The 19,678-nt window shown below is 49.8% G+C and overlaps 1 protein-coding gene and 1 long non-coding RNA gene across 2 annotated transcripts; both read left to right on the top strand.

Moving 5' to 3' along the window:
* Positions 1-4,720: 4,720 nt before the first annotated feature.
* On the top strand, positions 4,721-15,778 carry LOC122548354 (protein mono-ADP-ribosyltransferase TIPARP-like). Its single transcript, XM_043686895.1, has 4 exons — positions 4,721-4,907; positions 9,166-9,356; positions 10,395-10,661; positions 13,896-15,778. The coding sequence occupies exons 1-4, from the start codon at positions 4,776-4,778 to the stop codon at positions 14,344-14,346; spliced, it is 1,041 nt and encodes a 346-aa protein (XP_043542830.1). The 5' UTR covers positions 4,721-4,775; the 3' UTR covers positions 14,347-15,778.
* On the top strand, positions 10,823-13,002 carry LOC122548355. Its single transcript, XR_006311217.1, has 3 exons — positions 10,823-10,968; positions 11,833-11,837; positions 12,992-13,002. It is a non-coding gene; the product is annotated as an uncharacterized LOC122548355 (long non-coding RNA).
* Positions 15,779-19,678: the final 3,900 nt, after the last annotated feature.

The following is a 19,678-nucleotide window of genomic DNA, read 5'->3' as shown; positions in this document are numbered from 1 at the left end:
CCCCCCCTCTCTCTCCACTCACCAATTCCTGGTCTGTTCCTGATCTGTGCCCCTATGGTGACTGTCCCACTGTCTCTGGAGTCCGACACTGCCAACACCAACAGTTCTCATAAACTTGGCCTCGGAACTTTGACTCCTTTCTCTCTCCCTATGGTGACTGTCCCACTGTCTCTGGAGTCCGACACTGCCAACACCAACAGTTCTCATAAACTTGGCCTCGGAACTTTGACTCCATTTCTCTCTCCATAGACATGGCCCAGACCTGCTGAGTTTCTCCAGCACTGTCTGTTTTTATTTAAGATATCCCAGCATCCACATTACTCTCCATTGAAGGGCAGTAGTTTCACCCTGTTAGTCTGATTGAATGTACCTGATTATTGATCAATTGATTTATTGTTGTCATGTGTACTGTGATAACGTGAAAAGTGTTGTTTTGCATGCTCATACAGGCAGATTACAAAGTGCAGCAGAGAAACAGAACATAGAGCAGAATATAGTGTTACAGAGCAGGTGCAGAGAGACAGACAGAGAGAGAGAGATCAGAATCAACATTTGAAAGGTCTCTTCAGAAATCTGATAACAGCGGGGAAGAAGCTGTTCTTGAATCTGTTGGTATGTGTTTTCAAAGTTTTCCATCTTCTGCCCGATGGAAGAGGGTGAAAGAGAATATATGTGAGATAGGAGGGACCTTTAATTATGTCTCTATTGTTGCTTTCCTGAACCAGTGGGAAGTGTCGATGGAGTCAATGGATGGAGTGTTGGTTTGCAAATCTCATCCTTTAAGCTTCTCTGCTCTGAGGGGAACAATCCCAGTTTCTCCAGTCTTTCCACATTCACTGATAGATTACATTAGATTAGACTACCAACAGTGTGGAAACAGGCCCACAGCCCAACCAGGCCACACCGACCCTCCGAACAGTAACCCACTCAGACCCATTTCCCTCTGACGAATGCACCTACCACTACGGGCAATTTAGCTTGGCCAATTCACCCTAACCGGCACATCTTTGGACTGTGGGAGGAAACCGGAGCACCCGGAGGAAACCCACGCAGACACGGGGAGAACGTGCAAACTCCACACAGGCAGTCGCCTGAGGCTGGAATCGAACTTGTGACCCTGGTGCTGTGAGGCAGCAGTGCTAACCACTGAGCCACCGTGCCACTCCAAAATCTAGCCCCCCCCCCAGAATCACAGGGCATCAGGCAGGAAGGCCATTTGGCCCATCACATTCCTCCGCTGGAGTAATTCACTCTCTGTCCCCATTCCTCTTCTTCTGACATTTAGGAAGTTGTAGAAACAGCTACGGCACAGAGTCTGTCCTGAGCACAATCCAGGCTAATCCTGGTTTCCCGCAGTGTGTGGTCTTGGAGATAGCAGGCTGTTAGCACCTTTGGGGTGGGTGTCAGCCTCTGCCACACTGTCAGGTGGCAGGCTCCAGACCCCAAAAACCCTCCAGGTGAAGAAATATTTCACTTCTCCTCCAATCCTTCTACCAATCGCGTACAACCTATGCCCCCTCAGTCACTGACCTTTCTGGGCTGGGGGCAATAGGCCCTTTATCCACATCCCCACATCTTTACAATTTGTACGTCTCTATTAAATCTCCCGTTCATTCAAGGCACAACCCCAGCTTACCCAGTCTTTCCTGACATTTCCTGTAATTTTCCAACCCTGGGACATCCTCGTAAATCCCCTCCATACCCCTTGCCTGTGCTATGCCATCCTTTCTGTAATGAGGTAACCCACAGCCCTCAGCCTGGGGCTGATCTGGTGTTTTATAATTTCCCCAGCTCAGAGTGTGTTGCTGGAAAAGCACAGCAGGCCAGGCATTCCCGACGAAGGGCTCCAGCCTGAGACAACGATTCTCCTGCTCCTCGGATGCTGCCTGACCTGCTGTGCTTTTCCATCACCACACTCTCAACTCTGATCTCCAGCATCTGCAGACCTCACTGTCTCCTGTTTTATAATTTCCAGCCTATCCTCCCTTGTTTTGGCTAGTCCTGGTCAGGTAAACTCCCATCTGCACCCTCTCCAGAGCTGTGACATTCTCTGTAAAGTGCAGGCCCCAGTCCTCCAGTTGGAGCCAAAGCTACGTGTTTACTCTCAAGAGTTTGCAGGACTTTTCTGGGTGTTTCTTTTGTCCTCTGTACATACTGATTGCATCTATCTCCTGACAACCCGCGATGCCCTGTTACCTTTCAACGTACTGGCCATCCAACCCACAGTGGCACGGCGCTGTTGGAGTTCAGGAGACAGGGCCTAACGCCGTAAACAGTTCAAGATGGTGACCCATCAAGAGACTGAACAACTTTGGCCTGTATTCTCTGGAATTTAGAAGTATGAGGGGAGATCAAGTTGAGGTGCTCAAGATGATAAAAAGTCTGGATAAAATAGACGGGGATTGGATGCTTCCTCTTGCCGGGCATTCTGGGACGAGAGGTCACTCTCTTGGGCTAAGGTGGGGTGGGGTAGCAAATTTAAAACAGAGTTGAGGAGAAACTACTCACAAAGGGCTGTGAATCTGTGGAGTTGGCCATCCCAAAGTGCGGTGGATACTGGGACAGTGAGTAAATTTAAGGAGGAGTCGGACAGATTTGTAATTGGTAATGGGTTGAAGGGATATGGAGAGAAGGCAGGGAGATTGCATCAGCGATGATCAAATGGCAGAGCAGATTTGACTGGCCGAATGGCCTAATTCTGCTCCTATAACTTATGAATTTATGAATGCAAGCAAGGAACTGATCCCTTTTCCCACCATCTCATCCCCTTTTCACCACAAAATAGTCACCGTAATTTTGTTTTAGGAACTACTTTGGGATGTGGTTTGCCAATATTGCCCATCTTTATTAGCCTGGCTTATCTTAAAATAGTCCAGAGACAGCAGAGACACCGTTTAATAATTTGTTAGAGAGAGGTGTATTCCCAGAGGACTGCTAGATAACTAATCCAATACTCCTGTTCAAGAAAGGAGACCGAAAGTATCCCGGGAAATGTAGACCAGTCGGATTCGACTTCGTGTTGGGAAGAACAATGGAATCTCTGCTCAAGAGAACAGAAAAGCATAGTCACCTTAGCAGGACTAGGCCATTCAGCCCATCAATGACAAAGGGTGGGTTGGAATCTGAAGCTCGGTCCATTGAAAAAAGAAACAGTCAAGCAATTTCCAGTCATGCAGAAAACCACAACTAAAGCCCATCATTCAGCTCATCAAGCCTGCTCTATCATTCAATATGATCACGGTGGACTGAACAATTCAATAACATTTCCTCATCCCCATAACCCTGTACACCCCTGGGAATTAGAAATCTTTCAACCTCTACAAAGACTGAGCTTCCGCAGCCCTCTGAGTAAAAATCAATTCTCTTCCTTTCAGTCCTGACTGAGGTCCCCCCAGGTTCCAGACTCCCCAACCACGGGGAAACATCGTGCCTGCATCTACCCTCTCTATTCCTGTCTAAGTTTGAAGGTACTGAAGTAAATGACAGTGGTCTGTGCGGTGTTGTTGGGCAGCCTGTGCTGTCGGGTGAAGAGTTCTAGGAGTGTGACCCAGTGAGGGACTTGATGGTCATATCTAACAAACTTGTGTTGGTGTCCTGAGTGAGACTTCAGGGACACAGGAAAAGGGTGTGGGGCCTATAAGGTAGCTGCAAGTTCGATCAGGCCTGTCTGTAAGTTTAATAAAGAGTTGTCTGTACAGTTAAAAACTCTCATTGAAGCTACAGACAAGACTTATTAGAACTAGTCTCTGGGGTATAAGGCCAGTCCATGTGTGGTAAGTATTGGGCTAATAAAGCCTATCAGTAGGGTTAATAAGTACTGACTTAATACATGGGGAAGTGAGGACTGCAGTTGCTGGAGACCAGAGTTGAAAATGTGATGCTGGAAAAACACAGCAGGTCAGGCAGCATCCGAGGGGCAGGAGAATTGACGTTTCAAGCAGAAGCCCTTCTTCAACATCGATTCTCCTGCTCCTCGGATGCTGTCTGGCCTGCTGTGTTTTTCCAGCATCATATTTTTCAACACTGTCTTAATACAGCCTATCCACATTTAATAAATGCTTAGATTAGATTCCCTACAGTCTGGAAACAGGCCCTTCGGCCCAACATGTCCACACCAACCCTCCGTCTGACTAATGCACCTAACACTATGGGGTAATTTAGCATGGCCAATTCACCTGACCTGCACATCTTTGGACTGTGGGAGGAAACCCATGTAGAGAATGTGCAAACTCCACACAGAGAGTCGCCCGAGGCTGGAATTGAACCTGGGACCCTGGTGCTGTGAGGCATCAGTGTTGACCACTGATTTGGGTTAATAACTCTCTTGTAAACCTGTCTATAGGGTTAATAAGGTTTATGGACAGCCTTTGGCTTATTAAAGCCTGACTATATATAAAGCCTGTCGACAAGGTTCAGGGTGCGGTGCTGGAAAAGCACAGCAGGGTCAGGCAGCATCCGAGGAAGAGAACCGACATTTTGGGCATAAGCCCTTCATCAGGAATGAGACTTATGGGCCGGGGGAAGGGTGGGAGCTGAGATAAATGGGAGGGGGGGTTGGGTTTGAGGGTTCCTGTCTATAGGATTGCTCTGTAGGACTCGTCCATAGGGTTCTCATTGCCGAAGGGCTGCCTGTTGGATTGATAAGGTATGTCTATGGGGTTAAGGCCAGCCTTTAAGGTTAATAAGGCCGAAGGGAATTGTGGGTGGAGTCTGTTGTTCATGGTCACTTTGCTTTTCGCTTTAGGGATCGGAGTTTCACCGCAGACTTTGACCAAATGACCATTCAGAGCGAGACGTTTGACCGGTTAAGGCGGCTCAGCACCTCGGACATTGACCCCTCTGACATCTTCCGCACGACGTGGCGATACTACTGGAGGGACACGTTCGAGTGGAAGCAGTACCCTCAGGTACTGACCTTACCGGGATGGGAGGCGGGAAATTGCTGTCAAAGGTCAAGCTGGTCTTCAAGGGGGTTTGAGCACTGAACTGGGAGTGAGAGGAGGTTAAGGAGAGATTTGACAGAACTGTTTTGAAATCAAGTGAAGAAAATTTTGGGTCAAGTCTTGAACGTACTTTCACACATCGGTGTAAGGGACAGGAAGTTGTTCACACCTTCATATCACCTCCTCGGAGGAATAAACTGTGTCACAAACATGTGCAGCAATTTGGTTTAAATATGGATGGGTGCCTGGGGAATTATGCCAGTTAAATATTGCCCTGTCTGCCCCAACCCACTGGGAAAGTGGGGATTTAAAATGTAGTATATGTTGGTTCGGGGGATGGTGTCTGAAAAATGTCATGGTTGTGTGAATGAGGGCGGAGTAGAGTTTGCATTCACACCAGGAAAATTCTAACTGTGGGTGTGTCAGGGGATACCAGTTAATTTCACCATAACAGGCTGCATAGTGATACCATTCCTGCCCCTGAGTCAGAAGGTACAAGGTCTAATTGCTGTACTGGAGAGATTGAGTGAGTCAGTCGTGTGCTATGGGGAAGACTTTTATGTCAGAGAAACCAACCCCAATGCAGGTGCAGAGCGAGGCTGTTGACCAGCCGAGGTTCTGTCAGGGACAACGCAATGACGTTTTAGGAATGCGCATTTAGAACAAAGCAGTCTCCACACCCCAGAAATGAATTTTAAACAATAGCCCGGCAATTCATCGACAGTTCAGCAAAACCAGTGGCCAGTCAGACAGCTACCTCACAGTCTAGATTAGAGAGGTGCTGGAAAAAGCAGTTCAGGCAGCATCTGAGGAGCAGTAAAATCGACGTTTCGGGCAAAAGCCCTTCATCAGGAATACAGGCAGAGAGCCTGAAGGGTGGAGAGATAAACGAGAGGAGGGTGGGGGTGGGGAGAAAGTAGCATAGAGTACAATAGGTGAGTGGGGGAGGGGATGAAGGTGATAGGTCAGGGAGGAGAGGGTGGAGTGGATAGGCAAGTAGGACAGGTCATGGGGACGGAACTGAGCTGGAAGTTTGGAGCTGGGGTGAGGTGGGGGAAGGGGAAATGAGGAAACTGGTGAAGTCCACATTGATGCCCTGGGGTTGAAGTGTTCCGAGGCGGAAGATGAGGCGTTCTTCCTCCAGGCGTCTGCTAGCTCACAGTTCTTTGATGGGACCTGGGTGCTGGGCCCAGCCTTTATTGGCCATCCCAATTGCCCCTTGGGGAGGTAGTAGCGAGTTGCCTTCTTGAACAGCTTGCAGGTCTCAGGATGTAGGGTAAAGTGAGGTCTGCAGATGCTGGAGATCAGAGCTGAAAATGTGTTGCTGGAAAAGCGCAGCAGGTCAGTCAGCATCCAAGGAGTAGGAGAATCGATGTTTCGGGTATTCCTGAAGAAGGGCTTATGCCCGAAACGTCGATTCTCCTGTTCCCTGGATGCTGCCTGACCTGCTGCGCTTTTCCAGCAACACATTTTCAGCTCAGGATGTAGGGTCACATACGCACAATGCTGGGAGAGACGGGGTTCCAAGAGTTTGAGGCGATATATTTCCAAGCCTGTGTGGTTAAGGTGGGACCTTGCGAGGGGCTGGTGTTCCCATGTATTCACCATGCTCTTGTCTTCTGGATGGGGTGGGGTCACGGGTTTGTGGAGCCTTGATGGATTGCCACGGTGTATCTTGTTGATGTTACATGCTGTCCGTACTGTGAGGGAATCAACGCAGAGGGTGCTGGATGTGATACCAATCGAGCGGGGGCTGCTTTGCCCTGGATGGTGCTGAGCTTCTTGGAGATGCCCCCCATTCCGATATTGTCCATCCCACTCCCGACTTGTGCCTTGTGAGTGAGTGACAGACAGGCGCTGGGGAGTCAGAGCTCGTGAACTGCCTTTGGAACCATCTTTCTTTATCTGGCTAGTGCAATTCAGTTTGTGGTAAATGACAGCCTCCAGGATGAAGGGGTTTCAGTTAATCCAATGCCATTGAACATTGCCATTCTTAAGAAAAGTTGCGTTTGACAAATTTGATCAAAGCAGTTGGGAATGTAACTGGAAGTGTTAAAGGTTATGCATTGGTTGGGTCCACGTGGGCTTTAGCAAGCCCTTTTGAAAAGGTCATGGCAGACGGGTCAAGAAAGGAAAGCTCGTGGGATCTATAGCAAGGTGGCACATTGGATGCAAACCTGGCTGAGAGGCAGGAAGCAGAGGGTGATGGGAGAGGGATGTGTCTGTAACTGGAGGTATATTTGTGGTGTGGTTCTCAGGGACAAAAGATGTACTAATACACTAAGGGAGAGCTCACAATGGATAACACAATGAACGTTGGGACCTCTGTGTGTATCTATAGATCCATGAAAATAGCAGGACAGGTAGTTAAGAAGGGGCGGCACAGTGGCTCAGTGGTTAGCACTGCTGCCTCACAGTGCCAGGGACCAGGGTTCGATTCCAGCCTCGGGTGACTGTCTGTGTGGAGTTTGCACATTCTCCCCGTGTCGGCGTGGGTTTGCTCCGGTTTCCTCCCACCGTCCAAAGATGTGCAGGTTAGGGTGGATTGGCCGTGCTAAACTGCCCCATAGTGTTCAGGGATGTGTAGGTTAGGGTGGATTGGCCATGCTAAACTGCCCCATAGTGTTCAGGGATGTGCAGGTCAGGGTGGATTGGCCATGCTAAACTGCCCCATAGTGCTCAGGGATCTGCAGGTTAGGGTGAATTGGCCATGCTAAATTGCCTACAGTGTTAGGTGCATTAGTCAGAGGGAAATGGGTCTGGGTGGGTTACTCTTCAGTGGACTGGTTGGGCCGAAGGGCCTGTTGCCACACTGTAGGTAATCGAGTCTAAGGAAAGTGGGATACTTGCTTTTATTAGCAGAGGCATAGGATACAAGAGCAAGGACACGAGGCTGGATCTGTATAAAACACTGGCCTGCGGTTCTGGTCACCATGTTTTCAAAAAGATGTGATTGGACAGACAGAGGGTGCAGAGGAGATTTACAGGATGTTGCTGTGGCTGGAGAGTCTGAGCTCTGAGAAATGATTGGATAGGCCGGGTTGTTTCCCTTGGAGTAGAGAAAGTTGAATGGGGAACCTGATGGAGATGGATATGATTAAGGGTCTGGGTCCATTCATAGCGTAGGCAGCACAGGGTTGAAATGTAAAAAACTAAGAGGAGAGCTGAGGAGCCAATTCTTTCACCCAGAAGGATGGTGGAAGTCACTCACTGCCTGAAAGTGTGATTTGGAACAGAAACTTGTGTCACATTTAAAGAGTATTTAGATATCCTTAGATTAGATTAGCTTCCCTACAGTGTGGAAACAGGCCCTTCGGCCCAACCAGTCCACACCGACCCTCCGCAGAGTAACCCACCCAGACCCATTTCCCTCTGACTAATGCACCTAACACTACGGGGCAATTTAGCCCAAGGCTGGAATTGAACCTGGGACCCTGGCACTGGGACGCTGCAGTGCCAATCCTCCTGCATTATCTTGGCCCACAGAGCTATGGGGCAAAGATGGTAAAGTGGAATTGGTGCAGCCAGGTCTGTTGCAGAAAATGATGGGCAGAATGGCCTCTCTGTGTGCTGTAAAGACCGATGAGTGAACATCAAGGGGCTGTGGTTAGATTTTGCTTTGTTGGATAGTCTAGCTGAGGCCAGTACTCCACACCAAATGAAGCCAGGTTTGCAAAAGACAGTTTCGCTCTCTGGTGTTAACTGTACAGTGAGTCCCAAGACTGTGAATGCTTGAGAAATGTAACAAGGGCACAAAGGGTGTCACTTATCATTAGCCTGTTATTCAGAGTAACTAATAAGAATGTAGCACGGTGGCTCAGTGGTTAGCACTGCTGCCTCACAGCGCTAGGGACCCGGGTTCGATTCCAGCCTCGGGTGATTGTCTGTGTGGAGTTTGCACATTCTCCCCCTGTCTGCGTGGGTTTCCTCCCACAATCCAAAGATGTGCCGGTGAATTGGTCACGCTAAATTGCCCCATAGTGTTAGGTGTACATTAGTCAGGGGTAAATGTAGGGGAATAGGTCTGGGTGTGTGCTCTTCGGCGGGTCGTTGTGGACTTGTTGGGCCGAAGGGCCTGTTTCTAATCTAATCTAATCTAAATGTGGTAACATCGCAATTGGGAAGATGGTCTTTGTGTTTTCGATGCTTGTGTGCTCAGGATCTTGCACTTTTTCTCTGTGTCACCGCCCAATGCCTCAATCTCTGAATGTCGTCCTTGCAGTCACTCGCCCAGTACTTTGAGGAAGCCCTCCGACAGGGCATTGTGGTGAGGTACTTCATGATCAGTCAGAGTCAGCGATACAAGGTGGATCTCAACGCCAGCTACCAGCAGAACATCACCTCAGGCACAAAGAGAACCATCCGGAAACGGCCCCTCTTCCAATCAACCGTCACGCTCCTGCCCTACCTCAAGTGAGTGCTGTGGGCCAATGTTGATCTCCGTGATATTTCTGTTCCATTTGTAACGGAGGGATGTCCTGCTCTTTGTTGATTGGGACAATTGAATTAAGCTGTTTATCTGGGTGGGAAAAACTAATGGGTGAGCTGATCGAGGGGAGGGGTGGGGTTTGTGAGGGATAAATGCACTGAGAGTGTTCCCTTTTGGGGAGATGAAGAGGGATCAAACCTATACATGACCAGTGTAAGATTGTGGAGGGTGGTGTTATGGTGGCAATGGCACGAGGGGAGAAATCCAGAGGCTCCAGGCGAACACAGGTTCAAATCCCACCACTACTGATCAGATTAGATTCCCTACATTGTGGAAACAGGCCATTCGGCCTAGTAAGTCCACACTGACCCTTCAAAGAGTAACCCCCAACCAGATCCATTTGCCTCTGACTAATGCACCTCACACTATGGGCAGTTTAGCATGGCCAATCCACCCTAATCTGGATTGTGGAAGGAAATCCACTCAGACACGGGGAGAATGTGCAAATTCCACACAGACAGTCGCCCGAGGCTGGAGTCGAACCTGGGTCCCTGGTGCTGTGAGGCAGCAGTGCTAACCACTGAGCCACCGTGGCGGAATCTGAATTTGTTTATTAAGTTTGGAACTGAATCTAGTTTTGGTATCAGTGACCACGACAACAGTCATTGATGGTCATAAAATCCCATCTGGTTCACTAATGTCCTTTAGGGAAGGAAATCTGCCATCCTTACCTGGTCTGGCCTACATGTGACTCTGAAATGACCGAATGAGCCATCCTGTTCAAAGGGAAATATTACCCTCACGAGGCATGCCCACATGCTGCCATTTTGTGTCAGGTTTACACAAGTGTTTCGTGGACTGGGTATTCCTGATGTGGGAGATGGACAATGTCGCAGAGAGGCACTGGGAGTTTCGGAAGGGTGCGTTGTTCGGAATTCCACTAATCCCATCACTGGGAGGATGGAGAGATTGCAAGCATGAATGTTAACTGGCCAACAGCTAACAGGAAGTTATGTTTTCAGGACATTGTCTGGGTCATCTGAGAGAAACCCCTGTGTGCTGGATAGCCCCTCAGTAGCTGCTCCCAATCCTGACTGTGAACACGGTTACCCAGAGACCTGGATCCCCATGGATCCCAATGTGGACTTTATCAAAGTGCCCATGTCACTGGATGACAAAGCCTATAGGGTGGTCTACAACCTATTCCACAAGACCATGCTGGAGACAAAATTCATCATCTTGAGCATATTACGGGTACAAAACCAGTTCCTTTGGGAAAAGTACATCAGGTTAGTGATGTTTATATTTAATCATACAAACTTCACTACCATATTTTCAAGCCCCTCCCTATATCTGTCACCTCTAACACCCCCTACACCCCTCCCTATCTCTGTAAACCCCCTCCAGCCCCTAAACCCACCCTGTCAGTGATATTTTCAGTGTCTCACCCTTTGGCGTTAAGGGTTGGTGTGTGTCTCGGGTGATGCCCACTGTCGATAATCCTGGTCAGGCTGTACCCTGACCTTCCCCACCCGTGTTTGTGTCTTGGAGTGTCTGTGTTCACACCACTTCCTGACGAAGGTGGTCTGGCTCCTGGTCAAGAACAGACAGTCATGTTCAAACACCCGCAGCTGGTGGCATGGTGTGTGAGAGGGGGCCGGGGGTCTGCAGGGTAACTACGCTGGGGCTGCAGATGCTGGAGATCAGAGCTTAAAAATGTGTTGCTGGAAAAGTGCAGCAGGTCAGGCAGCATCAAAGGAGAAGGAGAATCGCACCTTAACCCCCTCCAGTCCCTACACCCCCTCCCTATCACTGTAACCCCCTCCAGTCCCCATCTCTGCGCTGCTCCCAATCCCCGTCACTCCTCTACTGGCTGCCATGCTGCCTGCGTCTGGAACTCTGGAATTCCCAACCAAGACCTCTCTTCTTTTCTCTCTCTCTCTCTCTCCCCCTCGTCCTTTGAGACACTCATTTAATCCAACTTTTAATTAACTCACTGGATATCTCCTTATGTGGTAGAAGTGGGTACTCCAGACGCTGGAGATCAAGGTCAAGATTAGAGTGGTGCTGGAAAAGCACAGCAGGTCAGGCAGCATCTGAGGAGCAGGAGAATCGACGTTTTGGTTAGGAGCCCTTCATCAGGAATCCTGCTCCTCAGATGCTGCCTGACCTTCTGTGCTTTTCCAGCACCACACTTATCTCCGTATGTGGCCTTCGTGAAGGTGCTATGTACAGAGAGGTTGTTGTTATTTGGGTAGGTATTGATGGAAAGATTAAACCACAACAGGTAGAACAGAGTCAGTGTTACAGCACAGATCTGATCTTGACAAGGGCTTCAGCTCATTGGAGCAATCTCTCACTGCCAAGGCTGTGTGCTCATGTCCCACTACAAACATCTTGAGGTCAGAACCCAGGCCGACAGTCCCAGTGCAGTGCTGAGGGAGTGCCGCACTGTCAGAGGGTCAGTGCTGAGGGAGTGCCGCACTGTCAGAGGGTCAATGCTGAGGGAGTGCCGCACTGTCAGAGGGTCAATGCTGAGGGAGTACCACACTGTCTTTAGATTTAGATTAGATTACAGTGTGGAAACAGGCCCTTCGGCCCAACAAGTCCACACCGATCTGCCGAAGCGAAACCCACCCATACCCTTACATTTACCCCTTATCTAACACTACAGGCAATTTAGCATGGCCAATTCACCTGACCCTGCACATCTTTGGACTGTGGGAGGAAACCGGAGCACCCGGAGGAAACCCACGCAGACACAGGGAGAACGTGCAAACTCCACACAGTCAGTCGCCTGAGGCGGGAATTGAACCCGGGTCTCATGGCGCTGTGAGGCAGCAGTGCTAACCACTGTGCCACCGTGCCGCCCACAGATGAGATGTTAAATCAAAGCTCCATCTCCCCCTCTAGATGTGGCGATTATGTTGTTGGACTGACCACCACTATCTGGGGCATTATTGATCCTGAAGCAGTCTCAGCACGAACAGCTGCTTTGTTTGTTTGCAGCTTGCTGTTTGTGGATACTTACTGCTTCACCCCCTTGAGACTTCCCAAAGCCTTTCACATCCACCCTAACAGCTCTTGCAGCAAGTTCGTGTCGTGAAGTAGAAAATTCTTGCGTGGGGAATCATCCTGCAACCGGATTATGAGGAGAGAGTGAGGACATACAGATGCTGGAGATTAGAGTCCAAACGTGTGGCGCTGAGAAAGCACAGCAGCATCACATTCCTGAGGAAGGGCGTATTTCTCGAAAAGTTGACTCTCGTGCTCCTCGGATGCTGCTTGACCGGCTGTGCTTTTCCAGAACCAGACTTTTTGACAACTGTATTATTGCCAGGTACAGCAGCCTAGGGATAAAAGCGTGCACCAGCAAGCTTCTGCCCTGCTCATTACTCAGGCCCACCTTAGGCTTTCTTAGATCCAGACAGTGAGGCGCTTGGGGATGCTGGGAAATGTCGGCCTCTATCCTGTGGCCGACGGTCTGGAATGGGATTTGAACCGCACCACTCTGCAGCCCTTTAGGGGAGAGAATCTCAAAGTGGGGTTGGGGGTGGGTGTGTGGGATGAAGACGATTTCCCTTACCTCAGCCCTAAACAGCCACCCTCTTATCCTGAGGCCTGTGGTCTTGGGGGATGGGGAGCCTATCATTGTTGATTGACCCCGTCAAACCCTCTGAAGAATTTGACACGTTTGAATGCAACCAATTCTTGTTCTTCTAAAATCTGGAGAGCCCTGGAGCCCAGATCGGGTCCCGGGACAGGGGCGAGGTTTAAGGTGGCGGGGGGAGGGGGGCTACCATTTAACAGAAATCGTCCAGGAAAGTCTTTTTTACTCGAGGTGCTTGCAATGAGCTGCCCTGGGAGGTGATCGAGGCAGATACAGTAGCAAACGTTTGAGACAGACATGGAACAGAGGGCTGTGCAGGCTGATGGGATTAGTTTACCCCCTTAACGCATCATGGCCAGTACAGCCGTGGCAGGCCGAAGAGCCTGTTTCTGTGCCTGAGTGTTCTCTGCTCTAGTACTGGGTGATACGCACTCGAGGATGACCTGATAGCGGTCTTTAATATTAGGTAGAGAGTAGCATTCACAAACAGTGATGGGCTGAAAGGCCATCTTCTGCGCTGTCAATGTTTCTTTGGTAAGGAAGCTGCTGAGTTTAGTAACAAGGATATGGTTAAAGAGAGGGAAGCTGATATTAGAAACAGAATAATGGAGCAGTCCACTGAGCCCGTCTGCTCCCTTCTGGTATTTCTGGTCAGCACAATCCCCCTGTGAACGGCTGTTCCTGAACTTCCCTGCCCCCCCTCCCCGCTTCACCGCCTGCGTTTATCCCCCTTAACGTATCAATGCCTGTGGGAGTGAGTCCCACGTTCTCCCCAGTCTCCGAGTGGAGAAGGCGTTTTGGCGGGGAATGGTGTGGAAAATGAGACATTGCTTTTTGTCTCTCTCTCTCTGTGTCTCTCTCTCTCTCTCTGTCCCCGTCTCCCTGACCATCTCAGTCCTTTCTTCACTGACAGGAAGAAGCAGTACATGGCTCGCAAGTTGTCGGAACGGGAGAGGGTGCTGAATGAGAGGCACTTGTTCCACGGGACCTCCGAGCTCTCCATCGATGGCATCTGCAAGCACAACTTTGACCCGCGAGTGTCCGGGCGACACGCCACTCTCTACGGCCAGGGCAGCTACTTTGCCCGGAAGTCCAGCTACTCCCACAGGTACGCCCAGCGTTCCGAGGAAGGAGTCCATTACATGTTTCTGTCCAAGGTCCTGGTGGGCAGGCATACCGTGGGCAAGCCACCCATGCGGAGACCTCCGGCTGTCACCCCCAGTGACCCCAGCAGTGACCTCTTCAACTCCTGCGTGGACAGCACTTATGACCCCCAGATTTTCGTCCTGTTTGACAATGACCAATGCTTTCCCTACTTTGTGGTAAAGTACAAAGAGGTGGGGAACAGCATCACCGTTAGATGATGGGTGGTCACCTCCATCACTTCCCTACGACGATGCCAACGACAGATGCCAATAATACCTCTCACACACCCTCCCCTCCCCACCATGTGGAAAATTAAGGAGCAGCAGATACATGGGAACACTGCCGCACCCCCAACCCCGCCAGTTCCCCTCAGTATCCTGACTCGGAAATACATCCTTCAGTGTCGCTGGGTCAAAATCCTGGAACTCCTTCCTTCATGATACTCTCTCTCTCAGACCATACACGGACTGCAGCGGTTCAAGAAGGCAGCTGACCGCCATCTTCTCCAGGATGTCAAAGATGGACGATGAATGCTGACACCCGCATTCTGCGAATATTGATTTTGGTTAAAAAATAAACAGGGCGGGGTGGGGTTCTGGGATGGGGATAAGCGTCCGTGACAATAGGGATGAACGAAATGCTGAGGCAGCCCTCCCTCTGGGTTCTGACCCCCTTTCCTTTCAGTTTCCATCCCCCCTCCCGGCCTCCCAATTTGATCGTTTGCTCTCATTCTTTGTTGCTACTCCCCTAACCCCTGACCCTGGCAACCCAGGAATCCTGTTTGGCTCTTTCCTCTTCTTAAAATCTTGCTACAACCACTGTGTGGTGTTTTGTTTGTTAGGGCCTTTTCTGCCTCTAGCTATCCCGGTCTTTCAGTCTCTTTGGGAACGGGCAGGAAGTACTACAGCCTCTTGGGGCCTTGCCCCAATATCCAGCGGGGCGTGGGGGCATCTGCTGTTCGGATCACTTGGTCGGTCACAGCGGATCTAATGTTCCATCTTAGCAACACGGGGATTAACAGCAAAGATCTAGTTTGACTTTGTGGCCATTCAGCACTGTGATCGTCAACCGTCACAGGAGTTCCAATAAACCGATGGCAGCGATCAGATGGATGCAGGAAGGATGGTTCCCCCCCGAGCTGGGAAGTGGGGCTGGGGGAGAGTTTTGAATAAGGGGACCCAGCCTCCCACTAAGCGACTGAGCTGAGTTGGAATATCGTTATTCAGAGGATAGTAAATCTTGGGAGTACTCTACTGCACGCGCCTGTGGAGGGACCATCACTGAGTATGTTCCAAAAGGAGATTAACAGATTTCCAGATGTTATGGCTATCAAGGTATAGTGCAGGAAACGGAGCTGAAAGACCTCAGCCATGATCATGTTGAATAGCAGAGCAAACCTGCTGGGTTCAATGGCCTGTTCCTCTTTCCCATGATCCTCTCTCGATCAGGCTTGGTGGGCCGAAGGGCCTGACCCCACACTGTGGGGATTCTGTGGAACCCCCAGTGATGGAGAGACCCAAGGAACGGACTGAGCTCTTCCCTCTGAAACATGCCACTGCCACTACAGATTACTTACTGACAGTGTGGAAACAGGCCCTTCGGCCCAACAAGTCCACACCGACCCTCCGAAGCGTAACCCACCCAGACCTATTTCCCTACATTTACCCCTTACCTAACACTACAGGCAATTTAGCGTGGCCAATTCACCCTAACCTGCACATCTTTGGACTGTGGGAGGAAACCGGAGCACCCGGAGGAAACCCACGCAGACACGGGGAGAATATGCAAACTCCACACAGTCAGTCGCCTGAGGCGGGAATTGAACCCGGGTCTCTGGCGCTGTGAGGCAGCAGTGCTAACCACCGTGCCACTACATTACAGCCGAATCCTGTCCTACGTTGCCAGTGTCGTTTTGGTTGCGGGAGTGCTGTTTCTTGGATTGAATGAGCAATCAGCCACCCTGCAGGAAGTGAGGTGAGAGTGCAGCGTTTCGGCCTGTTGGAGGCCGGCTCCACATCGTGGCGCTGAGACGCTGCAGTCTCCATTGCCAGAGGTGTCAACACTGGGGGGGAAGGGGTTGGGCAGGTACCTGTGCAGGGAGGTACAGGAGGGCAGTGTGTGTGCTTTCTGGACTAGCACCCCATCTCCTCCTACCCCCAAAACACGGCAAAGCCCTTTACCCCCTCCCACACCCTCAACTCCACCCAACAGTTCCCCCCTACCCTGGATTTGGCAGCAGGATCATCTGCAGAGTGAGTTTCCGCACAGGGAGATCCCAAGTGTGCCTGTACTGGACTTGTCCTCCCATGAGACCTGTGGGTACCTTCCCCTCAGGTGGGAAACCGTCAGCCATGGCAGGTTTCACATTCCCAGGACATGTACAGGAATGAGACCTCGGAGCATCTGACTGGACGCTCCCCATTTGGAGTCAAAGTCCCAGTGGGAATGAGGGCCTTTCAGAATAGGAGGTCCTATTCTTGAGGTCGTTGGGGTTTTAATTTGGCTACTCCAGTAATCCATCTATCACAGCAATAGTTGGGTGTTATAGGAGGAGGCCTATGCCAGCCCATTGCTAAAGAGCTATCTGATCACTCCCAACGTCCCCACAACCCATGCAAATCTTGTCCTTATACCTCCGATCTCCCCCCACCTTTTGAAAATTCCTGTTGGAATGCGCTTCCGCTGTGTGAGGGGAATGCTTTAATGTGGAAACAAAGCAGTGTGCAGTTCATAATCTAGCTCAGGAGAGGAAATAGGGAGAGAGGCCAGGCAAGTAGGAGAGACAGAAGGAGCTAGACACAGAGAGAGAGAGAGAGAGAGAGATAAGTGCAGAGGGAGCAAGAGACAGTGCACACCTCCTCAGAGAACACAGACGTAAAGCAGCTAGCTAGAAAGAATCACAGAGTCACTAAGATACCGACAGATAGGCACAAGGCACTGAGACAGTGAGAGACTGACACCGATGGAGTTAGACTGAGGGCTAGTTAAATCTGTCCTTGCAAAGCGCAGGTGCCTCCTCAGAGCTGTACCATCCCCAATCTGCAGCGGGTGGCGATGGAAATCTCGAAAGCAAGATGTGTGCAGCAGGTGGTTCCAACCATTTTGCCAGGGTCTGAGTTTGCAGCGGCAGGGTTACAGCAGTGACGGGAGTGAGGGGTTTTCGATCTGTAAGTCTCTATGCTTCGAACAGAGAACATTCCAGCGCAGTACAGGCCCTTCAGCCCTCGATGTAGCGCCAACCTGTGGAACCAATCTGAAGCCCATCTCACCTACACTGTTCCATTCTCGTCCATTTGTCTACCCAATGACCATTTAAATGCCCTTGAAGTTGGCGAGTCTACAGCTGTTGCAGGCAGGCCATTCCATGCCCCTATTATTTCTGACGGTTCAAAACATCTGGGTATTTTCATCTGTGACTGCTGGGCTGACAGCGTGGTTAGAGCCCATGAGATGGAGGCTTATCGGCCAATCAAGATCATTACAGCTGGCTGTAGAGCTATCCAGGGTAAAAAGATAAAAACAAGGTAAAAAGGGCTTTTGCCCGAAACGTCGATTTTGCTGAAGCTCCTCGGATGCTGCCTGAACTGCTGTGCTCTTCCAGCACCACTGATCCAGAATGTAGAGCTATCCAGTCAATCCCAATTCCCACTAGATCCCGAAAGTATCCATCTGATTTCCAGATGAAGTCCCATCACTGTCTCCTGATGCTCCAGCCTCAGAGGCAGATGGGAGGACGGCAGCGTTGGACAGTGAAGATTCTTGAAGAGAGCAAAGCTGGTCTCCAAAATCAGTCTGCGAGAACTAGGGCACAGGATCATTGAAGGCAGAAAGACTATGGGAAGGGAACGTTGGACTTGATTTGATCAGAATTACCAATTGTGGGATGTCCGCAAGAAATGAAATTTTATTTATTCTCTGTTCATAAAACAAAAGGATGCAAGAAATCCAATGTAATTTTTTTAAAGGTAGTGTTGTAAATAAAGCTTTGTTTGATTGACTAAAGTGAGTGTTTCCACATCAAACTGCAGCTCTTCGGACCTCGTGGGGATTCTTTTTGTCATGTTTGGATGATCAATCCTGGGATATCTCAATCAGACCTTGTGTTCCCAATATCTCTAAGCAAGAGACCAGTCCTTCACTCCCAAGATATGGATGCGTGTAATTTAGCATTACAAACCCCTGTAGATTGGGGTGGGGAGCAGGAATCCCTGTGCCTGGGGTTTAGCATGGCATAGACCGTGACCTTTCATATCCTACGGCCTTGATTCAAATGTCACCTGGACTCACTGGGGTGTGGGGAACACAATGGCTAGCTGTAGTTGTGTGGGGAGAGAGGCACTGGGATCCATTCTCACCTTGGGGTCAGAGAGTGCCCCCAGTGACCCAGGTCCATAATCCATGCAGTAAACCCCAGTATTGAGGATTTTGCTGCACTGTTTTTCCAATGAACCATTAAACCATGGCCTGGCCTACCCTTTTGGGCCAGAGCTACTGTTCAGAAGAAGGAAGAGTTCTTACCTCTATCCCCTTCAATCAGTTCCATTTGAAAACTAGGCACATTATCAGCTCGTGATCACATTGCTGTCGGTGGGAGTTTGGGGCAACTATGTTGGCTGCTGTGTTTTCTGCATCAGGACAGGAGCTACATTTAAATAAAAAGTTTTTCTTTAATCAGACTATGACACATTTTGGGAAATTCTGAAGCCTTTAGTCATGGCCAGCAGGGATCCATTTAGAGACAGAGAGATGTACAGCATAGAAAAAGACCATTCGGTCCAACTTGTCCATGCCGACCAGATATCCTAATCTAATCTAGTCTCATTTGCCCCCAGTCTTCACTAGGCACAGGCGAGGGTAAATCATACCTTACATAGGTACGTCAGGGTAAAAGAACAGAATGCAGAATATAGTGTTACAGCCACATGGAAGGTGCAGAGGAAGATCAACTCCAGTCAGTGTTTACTGTGGAGAAGGATATGGATGATATGGAATGTAGGGAAATAGATGGGAACATCTTGACAAGTGTCCGGAGGAGGAGGTGTTGGGGAGCAATAAACACATAAAGGTGGATAAATCCCCAGGACCTGATCAGGTGTACCCAAGAACTCTGTGGGAAGCTAGAGGAGTGATTGCTGGGCTCTTGCTGAGATATTTGTATCATCGATAGTCACAGGTGAGGTACCGGAAGACTGGAGGGTGGCAAACGTGGTGCCACTGTTTAAGGAGGGTGGTAAAGACAAGCCAGGGAACTATAGACCGGTGAGCCTGATCTCGGTCGTGGGCAAGTTGTTGGAGGGAATCCTGAGGGACAGGATGTACATGTATTTGGAAAGGCAAGGACTGATTCAGGATAGTCAACATGGCTTTGTGCGTGGGAAATCATGTATCACAAACTTGATTGAGTTTTTTGATGAATTAACAGAGGATAGTTGAGGGCAGAGCAGTAGATGTGATCTATATGGACTTCAGTAAGGTGTTCGACAAGGTTCCCCATGGGAGACTGATTAGCAAGGTTAGATCTCATGGAATACAGGGAGAACTAGCCATTTG

The sequence above is a fragment of the Chiloscyllium plagiosum genome, unplaced genomic scaffold, assembly GCF_004010195.1.
Source record: "Chiloscyllium plagiosum isolate BGI_BamShark_2017 unplaced genomic scaffold, ASM401019v2 scaf_52, whole genome shotgun sequence".
NCBI classification, from domain to species: domain Eukaryota; kingdom Metazoa; phylum Chordata; class Chondrichthyes; order Orectolobiformes; family Hemiscylliidae; genus Chiloscyllium; species Chiloscyllium plagiosum.
This window is presented reverse-complemented; position numbering and strand designations above follow the sequence as displayed.